The 19,881-nt window shown below is 54.2% G+C and overlaps 2 protein-coding genes across 3 annotated transcripts; both read left to right on the top strand.

The window, feature by feature from the left end:
- The first annotated feature begins 160 nt into the window (after positions 1–160).
- CAPZA1 (capping actin protein of muscle Z-line subunit alpha 1) lies at positions 161–10,077 on the top strand. 2 transcript variants are annotated; one of them, XM_074163238.1, is made up of 11 exons: positions 161–222; positions 4,183–4,246; positions 4,503–4,554; positions 5,410–5,473; positions 6,209–6,415; positions 6,829–6,908; positions 7,345–7,423; positions 7,900–7,971; positions 8,446–8,508; positions 8,709–8,755; positions 9,067–10,074. In XM_074163238.1, exons 1-10 carry the CDS (start codon positions 184–186, stop codon positions 8,724–8,726), a joined length of 738 nt encoding a protein of 245 aa, XP_074019339.1. In that variant the 5' UTR covers positions 161–183; the 3' UTR covers positions 8,727–8,755; positions 9,067–10,074. The 2 variants fall into 2 exon arrangements, with proteins under 2 accessions (XP_074019339.1, XP_074019337.1); XM_074163236.1 differs by lacking the exon at positions 8,709–8,755 and having other exon boundaries at positions 9,067–10,077.
- Positions 10,078–12,567: 2,490 nt separating this feature from the next.
- MOV10 (Mov10 RNA helicase) lies at positions 12,568–19,553 on the top strand. Its single transcript, XM_074163398.1, has 22 exons — positions 12,568–12,701; positions 13,806–13,902; positions 14,024–14,163; positions 14,256–14,494; positions 14,574–14,814; positions 15,056–15,172; positions 15,279–15,432; positions 15,516–15,670; positions 15,795–15,971; positions 16,039–16,186; positions 16,296–16,457; positions 16,553–16,656; positions 16,856–16,953; positions 17,046–17,165; positions 17,251–17,353; positions 17,556–17,679; positions 17,760–17,951; positions 18,093–18,167; positions 18,252–18,377; positions 18,537–18,625; positions 18,760–18,881; positions 19,067–19,553. Exons 1-21 carry the CDS (start codon positions 12,568–12,570, stop codon positions 18,872–18,874), a joined length of 2,910 nt encoding a protein of 969 aa, XP_074019499.1. The 3' UTR covers positions 18,875–18,881; positions 19,067–19,553.
- Positions 19,554–19,881: the final 328 nt, after the last annotated feature.

The raw sequence follows: 19,881 nt of genomic DNA, 5'->3' as shown, positions 1-19,881 counted from the left end.
ACACGCCATCGCCGGCCGCTGCAGCCAGGCCCGGCCCACCCGCTCCTACGATGGCCGCCGCGCGGCGTCTGCCCACAGCCAACATGGCGCCGACCGCGCTTCCGGCCCGGCCCGGCGGCGGCGCCCCGTCCGCCGCTCCCGGCATCCTCCGCGCGGGGCCGGGCCGGGCCCACAGCTGCCAAAATGGCCGACTTCGAGGACCGGGTGTCGGATGAGGAGAAGGTAGGTAGGGGGCCGCCCCGCTGTGCTGGGCCGGCACCGCCACCCCCGCAGCACCCGCGGGAGGGCAGCCTGCGGGGGGTCGTGGGGAGGCTCGCCCGGTGCCCGCGGACCGGCCTCCCGCTGCCTCCGGGCGGGCGGGCCCCGAGATCGGCCGGGCCGCCGCTGCCCGGGTGAGAGGCCGGCCGGGATCAGCGGTTATTTATCAGCGCAGCGCTTTGCATTTCCATTTCCTGATTGCCTAGGTGCCGCTCAGGCGGCTCGGCGCGTCTTGGTGCATGAAAATATATTTTCCGCATAAAAATACATTTTTCGGCTTGCTTTTTCCCAGGACAGCAAAGGTAGCAGCGGCTTTAAAAGGCGCTGTGAAACCTCTTCGGTTCCAAACACCTTCAGAGCATGTTTCCACGTTATCTGCTTGCCCCTGCTGCTGACAGTGACTTTGATGTAGATCCCACAAATTGTACTGGGTGGAGGGGACTAAGCAGGAGCAAACAGAGCAATATTTATGTTAGGAAATGGCAAAATGAACAGATTGTTCCTCTTGCATAAGAATGTGGAAAGATGACAGTCTTACAAGCAGCACTGAGTTTCATGTAACAAATTTCCAGGTAGTTCTATAGACACTAGTTACCTACAAGTGGTAGTTAAAAAATCCACTGCTGCACCTCCTTGCATAATAAAAATATGACATGTAGCTTTTCGCTTTGTTCTTGAGCATTCTGGAGTGGGGCATTAAGGCTCATAGATCTTCAAGGATCCTAGAGTTTGGAGCCTGCTTTCATTTTTCCCTTAAACTGTCAAATTCAGCCTCATTACAGTGACATTCATTGTGAAACAAGCAGATAGAGCTTTAAAGGTGCGATTCATCCTTTAATTAATACTTTAGCATTGTTTGAAAGGAGTATTCCAGGACAAAATTCAGAGTAGGCCTAGAACTTTGATATATATGTTTCATTTTCTAAAGTGTGAGTTTACCAGTGCTTTAAAATAAAGAAACAAACCAATAGAGCAACAAAATTAATTCATTCCACCTCCCCCCAAGCCTTCCTTTATTCTCTGTAGGCATATTCTAGGTGAGTGCAGGGATTCATTTAAGGTCTACCCTGTTGTCTGCTTCAGTGCATCCTGCTGCCATTTTGCCGGTTTAACGGAACAGCTGAGCAGGTTCCCCCTCGGACGCTTTCCCCATTTTAGAAGTGGGAAGTGCGTTGGCTGCGGCGCTGCGAGCGACCCAAGACGGCAACCACAGCCAGGAAGTAGCTCGGTTTGCCAAAAGTCTTATTTTCATGCTTCTGCAAATGAACATCCTGCCGCTTTGCTGACGCCGCTTTGAAACAAGTCAACTCTAACGACAAAGAGCGGTTCCAGCGCTTGACATTTAGAATGAACGAAGTCACAGCCTGTTGCCTGCACTCGGCGCCTGATTTCAGTAGTTTTACTTAAACGCTTTGTATTTTATTGCCCCAGAAGAGAGGCAGGGCCAGGGAGACTGTAAAGGGGAACACTTTCACTTGCAGTGTTTGCTTTGGTTATGGCTGGTTGTGTGATAGCACCTGATTGAAATGCAGAGTCTATTCTGTGTTGATTTAATTTTATTCATCCTTCCAAGTGGAAGAATTTGCGCAAGACTGTAAGTACCTCTCAAATAATACTTGTCTTTTCACAAGGATGTTTATAAGAATCTGTTGATCTGAAGTCAGCCTGTTAAAACAGTGGTCCCTTTTATGAGGGTTCCATGCACAGTTCAATTCTGCAGCCACAACGTTGTTGCCTGAATTTATAAGATACTAAATTTTATGGCTTTTTAGGGGCCTTATTTTTTCATATGTTGAAGCAACTTATAAAAAGGAATCTGTTCATCTGGGGAGTTAATTTACAGGATGTAATCTCGTGCTGCCCTCCCACTGAAAGGCACCATGGCATGAAGTCCATGTCTAAGCACTGCAGCACAGTCTGACGTGCTGGTGCTGACACCTGTGATTTCTTGGAGGAGCACACACTGTCATATCAGAATCTTTCAGCCATTTAGGGCTGACTCTCAAACAGCAAGAACTACATTTTTAGGATTGCTGTACATACCAACCTTACCTAAAAGCAGCAAATGAGGAGAAAACAGTTTGACACTGTATTTATCAACTACATCAGTTACTGACTTTATAGTTTTTCCATTTATGATGTATAATTACTTAAAGCATGAAGAATATATGTATATTCTTTGAAATAGATGCTAATTTGGAAAATGATCTATTTTTATCTGAAGGTCAATCCAGTTAAGGCAGAGTTGTTACTTGATACTGTTGGAATAAGGAATATACCCTTTGTTTGGGAAGGTGTTTATTTCCTTCCATGGCTTGCTTTAAATCATTATGTGACAAACAATACAAACAGCATTTTCTAATTAAAACAGGGAAGACTGTTGAGAAAAGCAAGTTATTTCCAGCTCTGGCAGTAATTCAGCTGAAGTAGTTGGATGGATACACACTCCTTTGTTTTACTGCTCAAAATGAAAAATAGAAAAAGTAATCAGAGTTGTAATGAGCGCTGTTCTGCATCATCTTCAATAAATGTCTAGTTGAGCAAGAAAGGCTTATTGTGCAGCTTTGTTAGCTGTGCTTGTTGGAAGAAATGTGACATTTTTATTACTCTAAGGGAGAGGTTTAATTTTGTGACATTTCCTGTTTCAAGTTGTCCAAGATGATTCTATTCCCTTTGGTCCTGTAAAAACCATAGAGGATTTGATTATGAAAACCATAATCTCTTACTAATTTTAATAGAATCAATACCTCAGCCACCTAAATTCTAACAGCGGAAGATGTGTGTATTGCATTTCAGAACACAGTGCAGGTTTGGTACCTTTGAGAAGAGAATGGGGTTTTTTCTTTTCCAGCTTCAAAGCTTGCAGATATTCAGATCTTTTCCTTGCAGTTGGCCTTTCAGTTATCTTTTGTCACTCACAGTTCCAGATTCTGTAATTCTTCCACTATTGTGACAGTTCGTGTCTGGGCTACAGCACAATTTCCAACAAAATCCTACTTCAAGATCAGAGGAGTAACGTGCCCCAGAATGGCACAGGCAGTGTGTTTGCTCCTCAGGGGTAGAAGAGCAGCATTAGAAGACAATCAAGAAGAAAAAAAAAAAAAAAAAAAATCACCTGCTGAAGTGTGGCTGGTTTCATTTGGAGGCTCTGTCTGACCTCTTAGGTTCATTGTGGCATTTTCCATCACCTCCCTCATTGCTGTCAGTTCCCAGCTTTTTACTTCTCCATCCCCCTTTCTGGACTCCGAGCGCATCAGTGGCTTTTCCAAGTCCATGAGGCTTAATTAACTCTGGAAGCAGTCTCATGGCAGTTTGTGTAATTGATTTACTGCTCCATTTCTAGAGGGATCAACCTTTCCTCCTTCACACGCTGTGTGCCGTGAGGCAGTGGCATCTCCTCAGCAGCAAACGAGCTGCACCCCAGGGAAGCAGTGTGTCACACACACCTTGGCGATGTGGTTGTGCTGTAGGTTACCACCCAGGTAGTGTCACTTTTCCTGCAGTGCCTTCTTACTCTCTCTGTAGCTTGGCATTTAGGTTTCCGATTACTGGCAAGGATCAGGAAAAAGCATTGTTTAGGAGTGTCCCCAGCAGGAGTGGCTGGCCAGCGTTCGTAGTCTTTAAATAGGTTAGTGCCATGCAGGTTGAGCAGTTCCCATTTCTGCAGGTGCCCAAGTGAAGTTCGCATTTCTTCCTGAGTGCATGTGGAATTTGTCTGCTCAGTTACACTGAAAAAAAAATCTGGTCTTACCGAGACTATTTCCATTTTGACAACACATGTCTAGATTTCTCCCTAAATCTGGCACTTCTATTACTGTCAGGGTTGGGTTTGTCAGTGAATTGCTTCAGTGTAGGTTGCAGTACGTATGAACTCAGCAAATTATCTTTTGTCTTTAGTTTAATTACTTTTCTACTTCATTGTAGGTGCGTATAGCTGCAAAATTCATCACTCATGCACCCCCTGGAGAATTTAATGAAGTATTCAATGGTAAGTAAATAAAAAACAATCGGTGGTGTTTCCCTCACATTTCATCTGTTAGAAGCGTCTAAGGCTGTGCCACAATATACTGCTTTTAAGGTTAAGAAGCGGTGAGGGAAAAGCATGCTGTCATTCTGTGACTACATATGCTTAATGAAATGATTTAATCATTTCAGTGTTTGCATTTGTACACTTGAAATTGAAATGCATAAAGAGAAACATGATGAAAAAGCCCAATAACCTACCGGAGCTCTTTCTTCTCCAGATGTGCGGTTATTGCTTAACAACGACAATCTTCTCAGGGAAGGAGCAGCACAGTGAGTACTGGTATTTCAGACACAGGTCAAATTACCCTCAGAGATGTGTATGTTTTCTTACGCCCATCCTTCTGTGACAAAGCCAGCCATTTGTTGTATTGAGAGCAATCTTCTGCAATTCCTAATCTTCCCAACCAAATACATAATGAAAGGCGTGGATTATTCTTTTTAAAAGCCCTAAATTGGAATTTATGCTGTAGAGGCTGTATAAAACTGACAGGAAGGCACTCTGCCAAAAGGGTTAACTCTGCAGCAGCAGGAATGTCTTACCTTGTTGAAGCATGGTTTGAAAAGCAAAGGAAACCTGACATGCTGAGTAATTGTGAGTAAGCTGAAGTTTAGAAAAAGGACTGCCCTCAAAAAAAAACCAACAAAACTTTCAAAATATCTTGTTTACTTGCATAGACTCATTAGAAGGTGCCTAAAGGTTATGCAGACAAGCTTTTTGATGCTAAGGTTTTACTTCAAGCCAGGTGACATATCACTCAGCAGGCCTTTACATAAGAAAATTGTTCTAAATATTAGTCTACTCATTTGTTTATCTTGCTGCTGTCTGAAGTGGAGCTGCAGTGTTCCTGCTTTGCCTTGGCTTGCTCATATTCCCCCAGGCTGCTACTGTTCTACTTTTGAACTCTGTACTTTCCTAATCATCACTAAATAAACCTGGCTTTAGACCTGGGGTTTTATAGCTATCATAATAAAAGGTATTGAAAAATCCTTTAAGAGTACTCACATGTATTATTTGCCAAATTAAGTTGAAATTTTCTGTAATATAAATCACACTGCATACTTATTCTTGAGTCAAAATAAATAAGCATGTACAACTTAAGTTCACGTTCTTTTAATTCTTAACAGTGCGTTTGCACAGTATAACATGGATCAGTTCACTCCGGTGAAGATAGAAGGGTATGATGATCAGGTAAGAGAAAACTTTTTACACTTGAGCTTTGTATTACTACAGTGTGCAAAACCAGTAAATATGTTTTTACATCAAGATCCTGACTAGTTTCATTCTATCACAAGTTATTGCCTCTCCTTCTCCCACACACCATTATATCACCACACTTTTGTTCTTACAGAAGCAGCGTAGGTGAAATGTTCTCATAAAATATTCTCTGATCCTGCCTCGTAACTCTAGTTTGTTGTTCCTTAAGTAAAGCTCCGTGCTGAAGTCACTGGAATTCTATTTAGAGCATGAATGAGTAAAGATTAGTGTATATTTAAGGCTCATCTACAACTCCTTATGTTGCTGCCTGCTTACAGTTCCTGCTGACAGCCGGTAGTAGGTTCTACTAATGTTTCAATAGATTCTCTCATTCCTACAGAAGATGAAAAACGGGCCTGAGCATCTGTCCTGTTCTCTGAGCCCAGCATTGGCCTGGCTTCTCTGGTGTCCACGTTTGTTCATGGAGGCAGAGGCTTTGAAGAGGGCTCTCCATAGAAAGAGCTTTGACAAGAGAAAGTTTCAGTCCTCAGCCTCACTGCAACTACTCTTAGTTGAAATTGTTACTGACAATCCCTATTTATTTATGGATATTAGAGCTCAATGAGAGAATCTATTGAAACATTGATATCTATTTAATTAGTCAGGGAAAACACAAACCACCACATTTACAGCAGCATAAGTGTATCTTAATTTCAACTTACTTTGCAGGTCTTAATCACAGAACATGGCGATCTGGGCAATGGCAGATTTTTAGACCCGAGAAACAAACTTTCTTTCAAGTTTGATCATTTAAGGAAAGAAGCGAGTGACCCCCAGCCTGAGGACACAGAATCAGCTTTAAAACAATGGAGAGATGCCTGCGACAGCGCATTGAGAGCTTATGTGAAAGATCATTACCCCAACGGCTTCTGTACTGTGAGCATCCACCCCGTTTCACCACAGTTCGTTGCCCCACGTCAGTCAGTCCCACACCTGGGCTCAGTGCTGGGCAGTGCTACTTGAATTCCCCCCACTCACTGGCGGGTTTCCTAACTTTGGAATAACAACTTCCAAAGAGGGGGCAAATACCGTGGCATGCACACAGTGGTAAAGATATATTACACCTTTTTTTCCACAGTCAGGACTGCCAAGCACCTTAACACCTGCAGCTAATAAAAAAGAGTCATTATTTGCACATCTGTGCAAGTGGAGGTGTTGGACAGTGTAATTAGTGGTCCCTGTTCCCAGGAAGATCCCACAATAACAACCCTCCACAGTGCTGCCAAGAACAGAAATTTAGAATGGCTGTCCTCAGCTCTGGGCCTTTTTAACTCTTTTTCTAAATACAGGTTTATGGTAAATCTATAGATGGGCAGCAGACAATTATTGCCTGTATCGAGAGCCACCAGTTCCAGCCCAAAAACTTCTGGTAAGACAATTTCAACACAGTGTATTTTCTGCCTTTACAAGTCCTCAAACAAACCCATACCCTGTCTTCCGACAAAGTCCAAAGGGAAAGTAGCCTTGGGCTTCCCAAGAAGTTCTGCTTCTCATTCTGTAGCTGTTTGCCTTGCATCCCCTTGGCGTTTCCCTTAGGCCTTCAGTGTGGCTCAGTGGCCTGTGCAGAGGGGGTTGTTAGCGGAGTTGGATACTCCCTTACCTGTTCCAGGGCACAAGTAACTGGAGCCAGTCGGGACTGAGGCTGCTTTGTATTCACTCCGCATCTGACATTTGATTCAACACCACAGAAAGCACTGTAATATTGGTCATAAGACAACAGCACAAATAACTTGCTCTTGTTAACTTGATTCTTTGTTGTTTTGAGCTTTTTGGAAGTACAGTTCTCAAGCTCTGATTGTTTTTAGGAACGGTCGCTGGAGATCAGAATGGAAGTTTACCATCACCCCACCAACAGCTCAAGTGGCCGCAGTGCTCAAAATCCAGGTGAGTTACTTTTCCTGGCAGTGACAGAACTGCACTGCTTCTCTTACACTGATGCATTCAACTCAGAGTGAGATGCTGAAATACAGCTGAGATGTTCTTCTCAAGTCAAGATGCTATTAAACTATACAATCCAAGAAATTAATTGTGCCTGAAACACTAGTTTTAACAGTCTACGATCTGGCCTGTGGCTTAGTATTTGCCTCCAAGTCTGCTTCACTTTATAGGGCTAAAACCTATTCCATGAATTCTTTTGTAATTGCTCTTATTTCAACTCCAGGCGTTTACTGCATTAACATAATCTTGAACAGTCTTGACAAAGAATGAAACCTTTTAGAAAATCCATCCTGCTTTTAGTCTCCACGTAAGCAGAGAAGACTGGCACGACAGTGCTGTTGTGCCATTCTGGGAGCGTTTGGGGGCTGTAGGGACTCTGAAAGGAGTGTTAGTGATAACCTGCATCCTGTCTTTTTGTGCAGGTGCATTACTATGAAGATGGCAACGTTCAGCTGGTTAGTCATAAAGACATCCAGGACTCTGTACCGGTTTCAGTAAGTTTGCTAAAAGATTTTTTTTTTATGCTAAAGCAACTGTTTTGTTCGTTAAACATCTCATGAACCATACATTGCGATGATGACATTCTCTTGACTTAAAGCAGTGTAATTTTAGTGTGTTGTTTAGAGTCACACGGGAAACCCAGATTCTCAATTGCTTAAAGTGAGACTCTAATAGAAAGCACGGTCTCTGTTGGAAAGCTTATTGTATGCGTTTCAGTTTAAGGGGGCAGAATGTGCTTTTCTATCTGTGTGCAAGGGAAACAAACAGCGAGCGGTGCGCTAAGGGAAGACAAGTGCTGTGGTACAGCAGAGGGAGCAAGAGTGACCAAATCCCTCATCCGTACCATCAGTCTCTACTCTCCTCCACTCACCGGGGTGCAGTCCCGTCACTTGAGAAGAAATCTGTTGTGTAGCTTTTGTAAGTCGCTCTGAAACATAAAAAAAAAAATTTCTTTTTCCCCTTTGTAGAGTGATGTCCAAACAGCAAAGGAATTTATTAAGATAATAGAAAATGCAGAAAATGAGTACCAGGTAAGATCAGTGGTCCTTAAATAAATTTGATGGAATCAGTCTCCATTTACAGTGAATGGAAACACAGGAAATTGGCCTCTAATTCTGTTTCTGGCCAAGTCTGGTATTGACTGTAAGATTTACTTAGAAAAGGGCAGTAACATTTGTCTAAAGAATATAGCTGTAAAGCTACATGTAATTAATAATCATTTGCTGCATAGTTAAAGGGTTACAAATGATGCCTGGAACAAGCATGGAAGGGCAGTGGGTGAGTCTAAACAAAGGTTTTCCTCTCTGACAGTTAAAAATACTGAAAAGGAAACGTGTGATGGCTTTTGGTGCTGTCCCAGCCTGCATGTGAGGGGACGGGGCACCACTAACTCAGGGGAACACCTAAGACACTGCTCCACTCACAGGGGATTTAACAGAAGCCCTTTACTTGCACGCACGCTGGCAACTCTTATTAATTTAATTACTAGTCTACCTTCGCCTTGGAGAAGGCGTCGAGTGGCTCTAGCACCGCATCGTGCTCTTTCAGTGTCCCCTCACTGCCCTAACAGAGCCTCCTTGCCCTTGCAGACAGCCATCAGCGAGAACTACCAGACCATGTCTGACACCACCTTCAAAGCCCTGCGCCGGCAGCTGCCCGTCACCCGCACCAAGATCGACTGGAACAAAATCCTCAGCTACAAGATTGGAAAAGAAATGCAGAATGCTTAACACGGAAATCAGGAGATTTAGGAAATGTTTGTGTGCAAAAAACAAATGTGGTCCTATGCCAAGTAGATGGTTTCTGAACCAGTGCAGCATTTTTCTAGGGCTTTCAAAGTTAACAGGTTTTCTGGCCTCGGAGGGGACTGTGGAACAAATAGCTTTGTCTTTGTGTTTTGTGTTTCCTGCCACATAAACTTCCCATTGTGACTGCATTTATCGATCAGTTGTTTTAATTAAGTCCATGGTTCAGAAGTAGAGCGCTTCTCAGTCACCAGTTGTACTGGTTGGAAAACTTCCTAACTGGAAAAGCCCTATGATAACCCAAGCTGAGGGTGTGGAGCATCCCCTCGCCCCCCACAGCACTCCAGGTACTCCCCATGTCTGTCAGACCCACCGAGGGCTCGGCACTGCGAGGGGTGAGAAACACCAGGGAGGGTAAATCCTCACGAACCCCCGTTACTGACCTCTGTAGAGCAGAGCCCCCAGGCTTACGTTTTACTATAGAAAATGAGTTTACAAGACCCTTTACAGAAATCCCCACCCAGCCAGCTCTTTCAGGGATGGAATGTTTTTGGGTTTGTTTTTTTTTTTTTTTTTTAATCTAAAGATTTGAGCCATGTTCCCCAGAAGTGAACACTTCCGCTCTCCCCCCCCTCCTGTGTGTACGGTTATCAGACATCTGCATTTTTGCAGAGCTGCAGGTTCCTGTGTCGAATCACTGCTGATCCATGTAGGCTGGATGGTGATTAAAAATGCAAATGTCTACAGAGTAATAGGTATGTTGTGCTTTAACGCTTTGTGGCAGGTTCCTGGAATTTGTATCACAGGTGTATGGATGGATCATGTACAAAATAAATAAACTTGCACCAAAGTGAGAAAAAAAAAAAGTTTCCCATTTTGTCTCAGTTTTGACCAGTTTCTTGTCATATTTAAAGGGGATTTGGGGATGAATCTTTTAATTGCTAAGTGCTTGCTCTGTGTTTCTTGTTTTCTTTTCTGTAGGATCAGAAATCCCAGTCCTAGCAGTTCTCTTAAGGGGAGGTCGAAGGGGCATGTGTGTCCCTTCCTCAGGCCACGGATTCGCTGCGAAGTGACTCCCTTTGGTGAGGTCCCTTCACTTTATTCACACCTGGTTCTCTCTGCGCTTTCTGGCGGGTTCTGGGATTTAAACTGCCCTGCGTCTGCCTGTTTAAATACACAAAGGGGCTGGGAAAGCAGGGATGGGGTGTGCGTGGATGTGCACACGGACGCCTGCGCACTACGCTCTGGGTTGTGCACAGCAACACCACAAAATACCTGTCTGTCCTCTGCCAGGAGTTTTGTCAGTCATCAAGAACGTTTGTACTTGCTGTTGAGACCGACCATTGGCCCCACAGGCATCCTCTGCACCGAACCCTCCCACAGAAACACAGAACTCTCTTCTAATGCCATTTGTGTCCCTTCTTTCCTGCTCCAGCTGCTCCTGGCTCCCGAGGAGGGGGATCCGCAGGTCCCTGCCCACAGGGGGTGCTGCCACCCCGGCGTGCAGGGAAGTGGGGCTCCCAGAACTTCCCAATTAAAAGAAACAGTAACTCGGCTCTAAAGCAGCGTTTCACTCCAGGGAAAGCAGCAGAGGGGTCACTGCCCCCATCGGCTGTGTCTCGCTGTGGCACCCACCCCGGCACCCACCCGGGGAAGCTCTCGCCGCCGGGTGCGTCCTGCAGGACTGGCCCCCGGGGCGGGTTTGTGGGCTGCACAGCAAAGAGCTGCTCAAGGACAGCGCTGGTGCCAGCCTGTGTTTGTAGAAGGGGTTTCCTCCCTGCCCGCAGCGTCGGAGGAGATGAAGGTTGTGTGGATGAGCACCTGAGGTGCTGCGGTCGGTGGCCCCGCTCCCATCCCGACAAGGGCTGCAGCAATTCCAAGAATGTGAGGCTGAAGCAGGGCCCGAGATAAGGCCGTGCACACAACAGGGCTTTTATCTGCCTCAAGGCTAGTCCTTTCCCGCACCAGGCTACACTGCCAGTAGCTCACCGCCGCCTGTTCCAGCCTTAGGACTGTTTCTATCTCTTTGTCCTTCTCCAAATCTTTAGCTAATCACGCTTTAGGCTGACTCATTCCCCGCCTGCCTCCTCGCCCTTCTCCCCCACGGCCTGCTCGGCAGCAGGCTCAGCTACCCCCATCCCAGCCCCTCTCTCTGCCATGGAAAACCAACCCTTGGTGTGACTCTCTGGGGCACTGGGCAAGTGCCAGCCCAGCAGTGACACATGCCCAGAGCCATTCTGATCCTTAAAGCCATTGGCTACTGTCTGCCAGCCCAGACAGTGGCAAGGCCACCCACTGCCCACCAAGGAAGGTGCTTTCCTGCCCATTTGCAAGACCAAAGCTTAAAACTCCAGGGTTCTGCTCGCAGTACATGACTGAAAGACTTACACAGAACTTCTCCAAAGGCAACACTCCCATTTTTCAAGCCTCAGAGCCCTCTCACAACCTGCACGGGGCCCTACACCATCACAGTCCATCAGCCACCTCCAGACAGTGGCAGGTCACCAGCAGAGCTCAGGGCAGGGAAAAAGCCACCTGAGCTGAGGTGGGGGAACCAGCAGACTTACCCCAACGTCTCTGGGCCACAAACAAGGCAAAAGCAGCACCAGGAGCCATCGCAGGGTCTGGAGCCGTTTTACGGGGGCGGGTTGGGGATCGCCACCCTCAGTAGGCAAATGGGAGGGTGAAAGCAGAGGGAACCAGAGACAAACACAGAAATCAGCTCCTGCTGCTGCTGCTGCCCTATTTATAGCGCCCCGGGAGCTCCTGCCCCTCAGCACTGGATAGAGTGATGCAGCTCACCTGGGCTGCTCTCCTGCGGGGCAGCAGCACGGCTGCGAGCTGGTGGCCCCTGCTCTCCCTGCCTGGGGACAAGCAGTGCCAGGGCTGCAGGCCTGGAAGGGACTCCCCAGCCCAGACCCTCGACACTGAACAGCTCGGCTCCCCCCGGCCCTGCGACCACCGCCCGGTTTGGCGGTGTGTCCGTCCCTTCCGGGGAAGCCCTGCGAGGGGGGGGTGCGTGCGTCCGTGTGCACCCGTCGGGGTCCCGGGCTGGGACAGCCCCCACCCCAGCCGGGATGAGTCCCCTCACCCCGGGGATGCCGCAGCCGGGACCCTCTGCGGGGCGCAGGAGCCCGGGCCGGGGGCGACGCTGGGGGGCCAGAGGCAGCGGGCAGGAGCCGCCCCCCGGCCGCCCCAGCCCCGGGCGGGCGGGTCCGCAGGGCGCACGGCCCCTTTCGCTTTCGTTTCCCTGCGGGGACAGCCCCCGCCCGGGCCAGCCCAGCCCAGCCCGGCTCGGCACAGCCCGGCACGACTTGGCACGGCCCGGCTCGGCTCGGCTCAGCCATGCCGCGGTTCAGCGTGGCGGAGGCCAGGCGGTGGGGGGATCAGTTCGTGCAGTTCCTGCGGGACACGGGCCGGGAGCAGGAGAGCCGGCGGGACGCGCTGCGGAGCGTCTACACCCAGGAGTTTCGGGGCAGGTGAGAGCCCTCGGCCGGGCCCGGGCAGCGTCGCCTGGGACGGTCCCCCCAGCCAGCGTCATCCATTGCCCCGGCCGGCACTGCTGGTCCCTGGCCAGCGCTGTCAGCCCGTGGCCAGCATCGCTGATCGCTGGCCAGCATTGCCGGGGCTTCAGGCGGGGTATCAAGCCAGCTCCGGCCAGGAGCTGGGTGTGAGGGTGGCACTGGGGAGGCACTGGGAGGTGGGGGCTTTGGGGGCTCTCCTCCATCACTTGCCGGGGTGGGATGGAGCACGTGTGCTCTCGGAGCAGCTTGGAGACACCTGGACCAGTTAAATTCAAACGCAGGGGCTCCGTTCTCTGCAGGCAGAGAGAACAGGGAGCAGCATTGCTGGGGCAGCCCGTGTCCCGCTGGGCTGTGGATGCGGCAAGTGGCAGAGCTGCCTCTCTGGACGCCAGCCCTGAGTGCCCCCAAACCCTTCCATCCCAGCCCTGCTGGGATGTTCCCCGCCTGCAGGGACCCCCCGGCAGCCACCTGGGCATGGCCTCGGGCACCCTCTGCCCACCACAGTTCCCGTTTCACCCCACTGACACCGGTCATGCTGGCCCCTGTGCAATGTCACCGCTGTTAATCATTGGCAAAGCTGGGGTCCAGCCCACGACAGGCTGTGGGATGTGCCCCGGGGTGCGGGAGGAGGTGCCCGGGGAGGAATCGCTGACGGGACCACAGTGGCTGTGCTTTGGAGGAGCCCCCATCTGTGCTGGCTCAGCCCCTGGAGGATCTGGGGACAGGGCCGTGTCCCTGCCCCGCTGCCACCTGCATGCTGGCAGGGACAGGGACTGCATGGCCAGACAGTGATGCCGTGACACAGCTGGAATGGCCACGGCACAGCTGGAACTGCATGGAGTTGCTGGAGCATCCTGCAGGGATGATAGATTTGCATGGGGCCGGTGAAAAGCACCGGTCCTTCTCCCTCTCCCGGTGCAGAGGGGAGTAGCTGAGTGCCCCCAGCCCAGCCTCAAGAGCCCCCTTCACCCTCCCTTCCCGCTCGCCCCCTCTCAGCTGCCTGTGCCCGGCAGCCCAGCCGTGCTCCAGCCACGTAGAGCCTCTCTCTTGTCTGTGCAGGATTGATACAAGGATTCCTAACTTCTCCTGCATCTTGTACGCGCTGAGGGTGACCCACCAGGCCCACGTGAACGGGGAGTCGGTGCACTTCAAGAAGGTGAGGGGGGTCCCAGGCTGGGGCTGCGCAGGGGCTCCCGCACCCACTGGGACTGGCTCTGTGGGAGCCCCTGGCCATGGCAGCACCCCGGGGCCACACTGATCCCAGCTGCTTCTTACAGGAGAGGAGGCGTGTGGTGGTGGCAGACCAGTACCGGAGACCCAGAACAAATGCAGAGGCGTCAGCATCAGCATCTGCGTCTGCCTCAGGCCAGCAGCCCAGCACTGGTCCACAAGTGCCCAAGAGCCGTGCCAAGAAATGGTACGAGTGGCAGGACCCTGCCCACGCCTGCCCTGGCACGGCCCCGGGGACCCTGGCCCCGGGAGGGGAAACCTGACCTTCCCTTCCCGCAGGGCTGAGTTCATCTGTGGGAAGCATGGGGTGGAGATCGTCTCGGAGCAGGACCTGGGCAACGGGCACATCCGCTTCCCAGTGGTGCCTGGCGAGCCCCGGACGGTCACCATCCTGGTGCAGAACCGCGGGGCGGAGGCGGTGACGCTGCAGCGGTGCCAGCCGCGCCGGCCCTGCCGGGAGCTCTCCTTCACAGATGAACACAGGGTGACGCAGGGCCAGTCCCTGCTGCTGCACCCAGGTAGGACCCTGTCCCCTGCCCTGCGCCCTGCCCCGCCGGAGGACAGGCAGGACCCAGCTCTCGCCCCGTTGCCTCGCAGGCAGCACGTACCCCATCCAGGTGCTGGGGCTGACCTCCTGCAACGGGCACTTCCACGCTGTGCTGGTCTTCGAGTTCACCAAGGAGCCAGACCAGCCCTTCAGCATCGGGCGCTACGTCGCTGCTGTCGCCGAGAGCCAGCTGGCCAAGGACCTGGGGCCCTCGGCGCCTTTCCAGCCGTACCAGGCCAGCCTCCAGCGCCCTGTCACTGTCATCACCGAGGAGGGCGTTCCCCCCGACAGGTACGTGGTGGGGTCACCTCCTGCCATCCTGCGCGGATGGCCCTGGCCTGTTCTGTGCCTGGGACAAGGCTCAGCTCCGTGGGACCCAGCTCTCCGTCACCCCGGCACAGCACTTCATCCCGGTGCAATGGCTGGTGACGGCAGGGCTGGGGACACGCTGCTTTCCGGGGCCACGAGTGGTGGCAGCCCGGGGGGAGCCCAGCCCTGCAGTCCCTGTGGCACCACTGTCCCCTCTGCCCAGCTGCCTGAAAAACGAACTGGAGAGGGAAATCCCTCTGAGCACCTACCAGTACCCAAAGAGCCTCAAGGACACGATCCTGCTCGGACCCAACACCAGCTCCAGCTGGGCTGCCATGCGGTGAGTGCCACAGGGTGGGGGCAATGCCACCCGGCCCCCCACCTCCCACCCACTGCCCCTTGGCCGAGGTGTCCCTGGGGCACGGTGATGTCTCTGCTGCCCGCAGGTCACTGCTGGAGGCCCCCCTGCAGCCTGGGAACTACCAGAAGAAGTTCCAGCTGCTGCTGCACCTGGAGGAGATCCAGATGGAGGTGGACATCCGGCGCTACGACATGCAGGACGTGCCCATGGTGCAGGACAGGGGGCTGCTGGTCCTCGATGTGCGTAGAGGGAGCTGGCAGGGGGGCGGGAGGGGTGCTGGGGCTCCCGGGGTGCCCAGTGTCACACCGGCCGCTTGGCGCAGGTGCCCGGTGTGGCCGAGAACCGACCGTCCGTGCTGAGGGGGGACCACCTCTTCGTCCACCTGAGCAGCGAGCGGGACCGCTCCCCGCTCGTCCAGTACAAGGGCTACGTGCACGGCGTGGAGCTGGAGAAGGTCAGGCTGGGCTTCTCCTCCAAGTGAGTGGTGTCTGGGGACCCGGCAGCCCGGCTCGGATGTGCCGAAGGCCGGGTGCGGGCTGGGAAGGATCGGGGAGGGTGTGAGGGATCGTCCCCGTGCCCTGCTCATACCACTCCTTCCCAGGCTGCAGAAGAAGTTTGTGAACAACCTGAGGTTCGACGTGACCTTCACCTTCAGCCGGCTGCCGCTGCAGGTCCAGCACCGCGCTGCAGCCCTGGCCATGAAGCGTGGCTTGTCCAGCCTCCTCTTCCCCACCGCCTCCTGCCACAAGTCCCTCTTCACAGGCACCTTCCAGCCCCGGTGAGTCCGCGTGCCCATGGGACGGGAGGGGACAGGGACCCGGCACGCTCAGCCTCTGCTCCCGCAGGTGGTTCGACCGCAAGCTGCAGGCGAACGAGGAGCAGTGCAGAGCCGTGACGCACATCGTGACAGGGATGTCCAGGCCAGCCCCGTACCTCATCTTCGGCCCCCCTGGGACTGGCAAGACGGTCACCCTTGTGGAAGCCATCAAGCAGGTGGGCGGCTGGGGCCCAGGTCCAGCCCCAGCAGTCTCTGCCCACCCCAAGCATCACTGCCCATCCTGGCCCGTGGGGCTCAGTGCTGTCGCCCCTTCCTCCCACCTAGGTATGGACGTGCTTCAAGGACACCCGGATCTTGGCGTGTGCCCCGTCCAACAGTGCCGCAGACCTGCTGTGCCAGCGCCTCATCAAGGACATTGCTCCCCGGTACATCTACAGGCTCATCGCCAGCTCCAGGAGCTACCAGGAGGTGCCTGCCGATATCAGGGTAGGTCCCTGTCCCTCTGTCCCGCACCCTGCAGCATGGCCGGGCTGTGCACCCCGCCGGGGAGAGCAGGATCCCACCGAACGCCCCTGTTTCAGCCCTGCTGCAACTGGGACGATGAGCAGAGCTGCTACGTGTACCCGAGCAAGGAGCACCTGGGGCGCTACCGGATCCTCATCACCACGCTGGTGACTGCAGGAAGGTGGGAGGACCCGGGGGTGTCCCCACCACCTGGGGCTGCCTTGTGCCCAGGCCGTGAGGGTGGCCCTGCTGGGGTGCAGCGGGGAGGAGAGTGGGCAGCAGGGGGGACCCCTCCTCTGCAGGGGGATGAGGGTGAGGGGAGGAAGGACAGCCAGCCGGGGCAGTCACGCCAAGGCAGCCTCACTCCACCTCTCCCCCAGGCTGGCATCGGCCAACTTCCCCCCAGGGTTTTTCTCCCACGTCTTCATCGATGAGTGTGGTCAGGCTGTAGAGCCGGAGAGCGTGGTCGCCATCGCAGGTCAGTGGTGCCCGGCTGCCATCTCGGGGACCAGCGTCTCTGCGTGGCCCAGGGACCCCCCCTGTCCCCCGCTGAGCTCTCCCTCTGCCCAGGGCTCCTGACCGCCATGGACCAGGAGAGCAACCCCAACGGAGGGCAGCTGGTGCTGGCTGGAGACCCCCAGCAGCTGGGCCCTGTCCTGAGGTCACCGCTGGCCATCGAGCACGGCTTGGGTGAGCGGGGCGAGGGGTGGGAGCGCTGCGGGCACCCGGGGGCCGAGCAGCCTTGCAGGGAGCCATGGGGTCTCGCTGGGCGCAGGCACCTCGCTGCTGGAGAGGCTGATGCTGCACAACCCCCTGTACAAGAAGTCGAGTGGAGGATACGACCCGCAGTTCGTCACCAAACTGCTCTGGAACTACAGGTGGGGACGGGGACAGGGACAGGGAGGGGACAGGCAGGGATGGGGATGGTGCAGGGTCTGTGTGGGCGCCCCAGCCCCCGGCACCTCATGGTGCCCGGCTGGTGGGGGAGGTGGGAGCGCAGCCCCTGTCCCCCCACACGGTGCCCGGGAGGGTGCTGGGGCCGCCTGGCAGCCGCCCTGGGCACTGTCCTGCCTCTGCCAGGTCCCACGAGGCCATCCTCAGGATCCCCAACGAGCTCTTCTACGACAACGAGCTGAAGGCCTGCGAGAGCGACGAGCTCGATGTCCGGAGTCTGTATTGCGCTTGGGACGAGCTTCCCAAAAAAGTGAGGGGGGCAGCAGGGAGGGGGCCTGGGGGGAGCCCCGAGCCACAGGCGGAGCAGAACCCAACGCTCTCCACCTCCAGGGCTTCCCCATCATCTTCCATGGGGTCTGCGGGGAAGATCGGCGAGAGGCCAAGAGCCCTTCATTCTTCAACACGTCTGAGATCGAGGTGCTCGTCCACTACCTCAAGAAGCTGCTGCAGAGCCGGGGCAAGGGGGGCTGCCCCAGCCTCTCGCCCAAGGAGGTCGGCATCATCTCTCCCTACAGGAAGCAGGTGAGGCACATTGCCCTGTGGGCAGGGGACGGGTAAAGACCTCCCCAGGGGACTGGGGGCACTGGGACAATGGGCAGCCCCAGGGCTGGCACACGAGGACAGCTCTGTGGTGGCTGGACCATGCTGTGTTCCTCTTCCCAGGTGGAGAAAATACGAAAAGCCATCACCTCCGTGGACCCCGTCCTGCGGACGCTGCCGGACATCAAGCTGCTGAAGGTACAGTCCTGAGTGTGGTGGGGAGAAGAGCCCACCCCATCCCAGGGGTGCTCCCCGGCCCCTCACCTGCTGTCCCCACCCCAGGTGGGTTCTGTGGAGGAGTTCCAGGGCCAGGAGCGGCGCGTCATCCTCATCTCCACCGTGCGCAGCTGCAGCGAGTACCTCCAGCTGGACGAGACCTTCAAGCTGGGCTTCCTCAAGAACCCCAAGGTACCGCACTGCCCCGAGCAGACCCGTCGGCACCCCCCGTTTCCCTCTGGCATAGCTGCTCCAGGTGCTCGGCGTCCCACTGCGCTGCCTGCACCCCAGTGGGGCTGGGGAGGGACCGAGAGGCGCTGCCGCCAGGTAAAGCCCTTCTTCTCTTTTCAGAGGCTGAACGTGGCCATCACCAGGGCCAAGGCGCTGCTGATCGTGGTGGGAAACCCGGCTGTGCTCAGCAAGGACCACCACTGGCAGAGGTCAGACGATGATCGTCAGCCCTTCCCTGGTGCCGGTGGACGGTGCCTGGCCATGCCAGCGCCATGCCAGTGCCACACAGGCAGCGAGGCCGGTGCCACCTCCTGCCCACACTCCCCTTGCTCTGTGCCCACAGGTTCCTCAGGTACTGCAAGGAGCAGGGCGGCTACACGGGCTACCCCTATGAGGACGAGAGTCCGGCAGAGGATGGCCTCACCGCTGGCCTCCAGGCACTGCGCCTTGGCAATTAGCAGCCAGGTGAGCAGGGCTGGGAGGTGCCGGTGGAGCGGGGCAAGGGGTGGCACAGTGGCCATGCTGCACCGGCACCGAGCCAGGCACAGGTTCCTGTGCGAGGGGCACCGGGAGGCTTCTCCTGCAACAAGTGCGACATGGCTCGAGACAGGCTCTCACTGTCCCCTCCCTGCCACGGGGTTTCTGTGCAGGAAACCCGCCTGGGAAAGGAGGAGAAGCCCCATGGAACTCCAGCACCCATCACCCTGTCCCTGGCCTGCAGCAGCCGCCTGCTCTTCCCCCTGCCTCACTCCTGGGGTGCTCCCTACATCCCTGCAGAGATGGGGCTGAGCCCACCGGGCAAGGGGGTCCTGCCCAGGGCAGACACCTCCCCTCGCAGAGCGGGACCGTGCCAGCGCTGCACTGGGACCACTCTCTGTTTTAAATAGTTTTTGACACGGTCATGGAAAGCTGATTCCCTGTGACTGGTCTCACCGTTCAGTGAATGGCTTAAGCGAAAGTGTGGCCTCCGAAGCGCATGGCTGGGTGCACGGGGGAGCTCAGAGCCGCTGCGGTGGGTGACCGGGGTGCAGGCAGGGACCTGGTGGCTGGGTTTCCCCACCACAGCTGCCTGGCCCGAGAGCTGGCATGGCCACACAGTCACACTTCACTTTGTTTCCCTGGAATAAATGTTTAGAGAAAAAGTATATTGATTTTGAGTCCTGGGCCCTGTCCCAACCTGCTCCAGGATGGTCACAGAGGAGGGATGGCTCCAGCAGTGACAGCAGTGCCTGTCACACCAGGGACTGGGTATGGCTGCGGATGCCCGGCCGGCCCTCCCCACGTAAGCTGCTCCCTGGGTCTTACCCAAGCACATGGTCACGAGCCCTGATCCTGCACCGAGTCCTCATCCCAATCCAGCAGCTGAAGCAAGAGGTGCTGGGGGCCAAGCAAGCCTCCCACCCGCAGCACGTGGACCCGGCCCCCAGGCAGCAGCCTGGACCAGCCCAGGGGCTTGGACAGCCAG

The sequence above is a fragment of the Numenius arquata genome, chromosome 24, assembly GCF_964106895.1.
Source record: "Numenius arquata chromosome 24, bNumArq3.hap1.1, whole genome shotgun sequence".
In the NCBI taxonomy this organism is placed as follows: Eukaryota; Metazoa; Chordata; class Aves; order Charadriiformes; family Scolopacidae; genus Numenius; species Numenius arquata.
The sequence above is the reverse complement of the archived record's forward strand: the minus strand, read 5'-3'. Positions and strand labels throughout refer to the sequence as shown.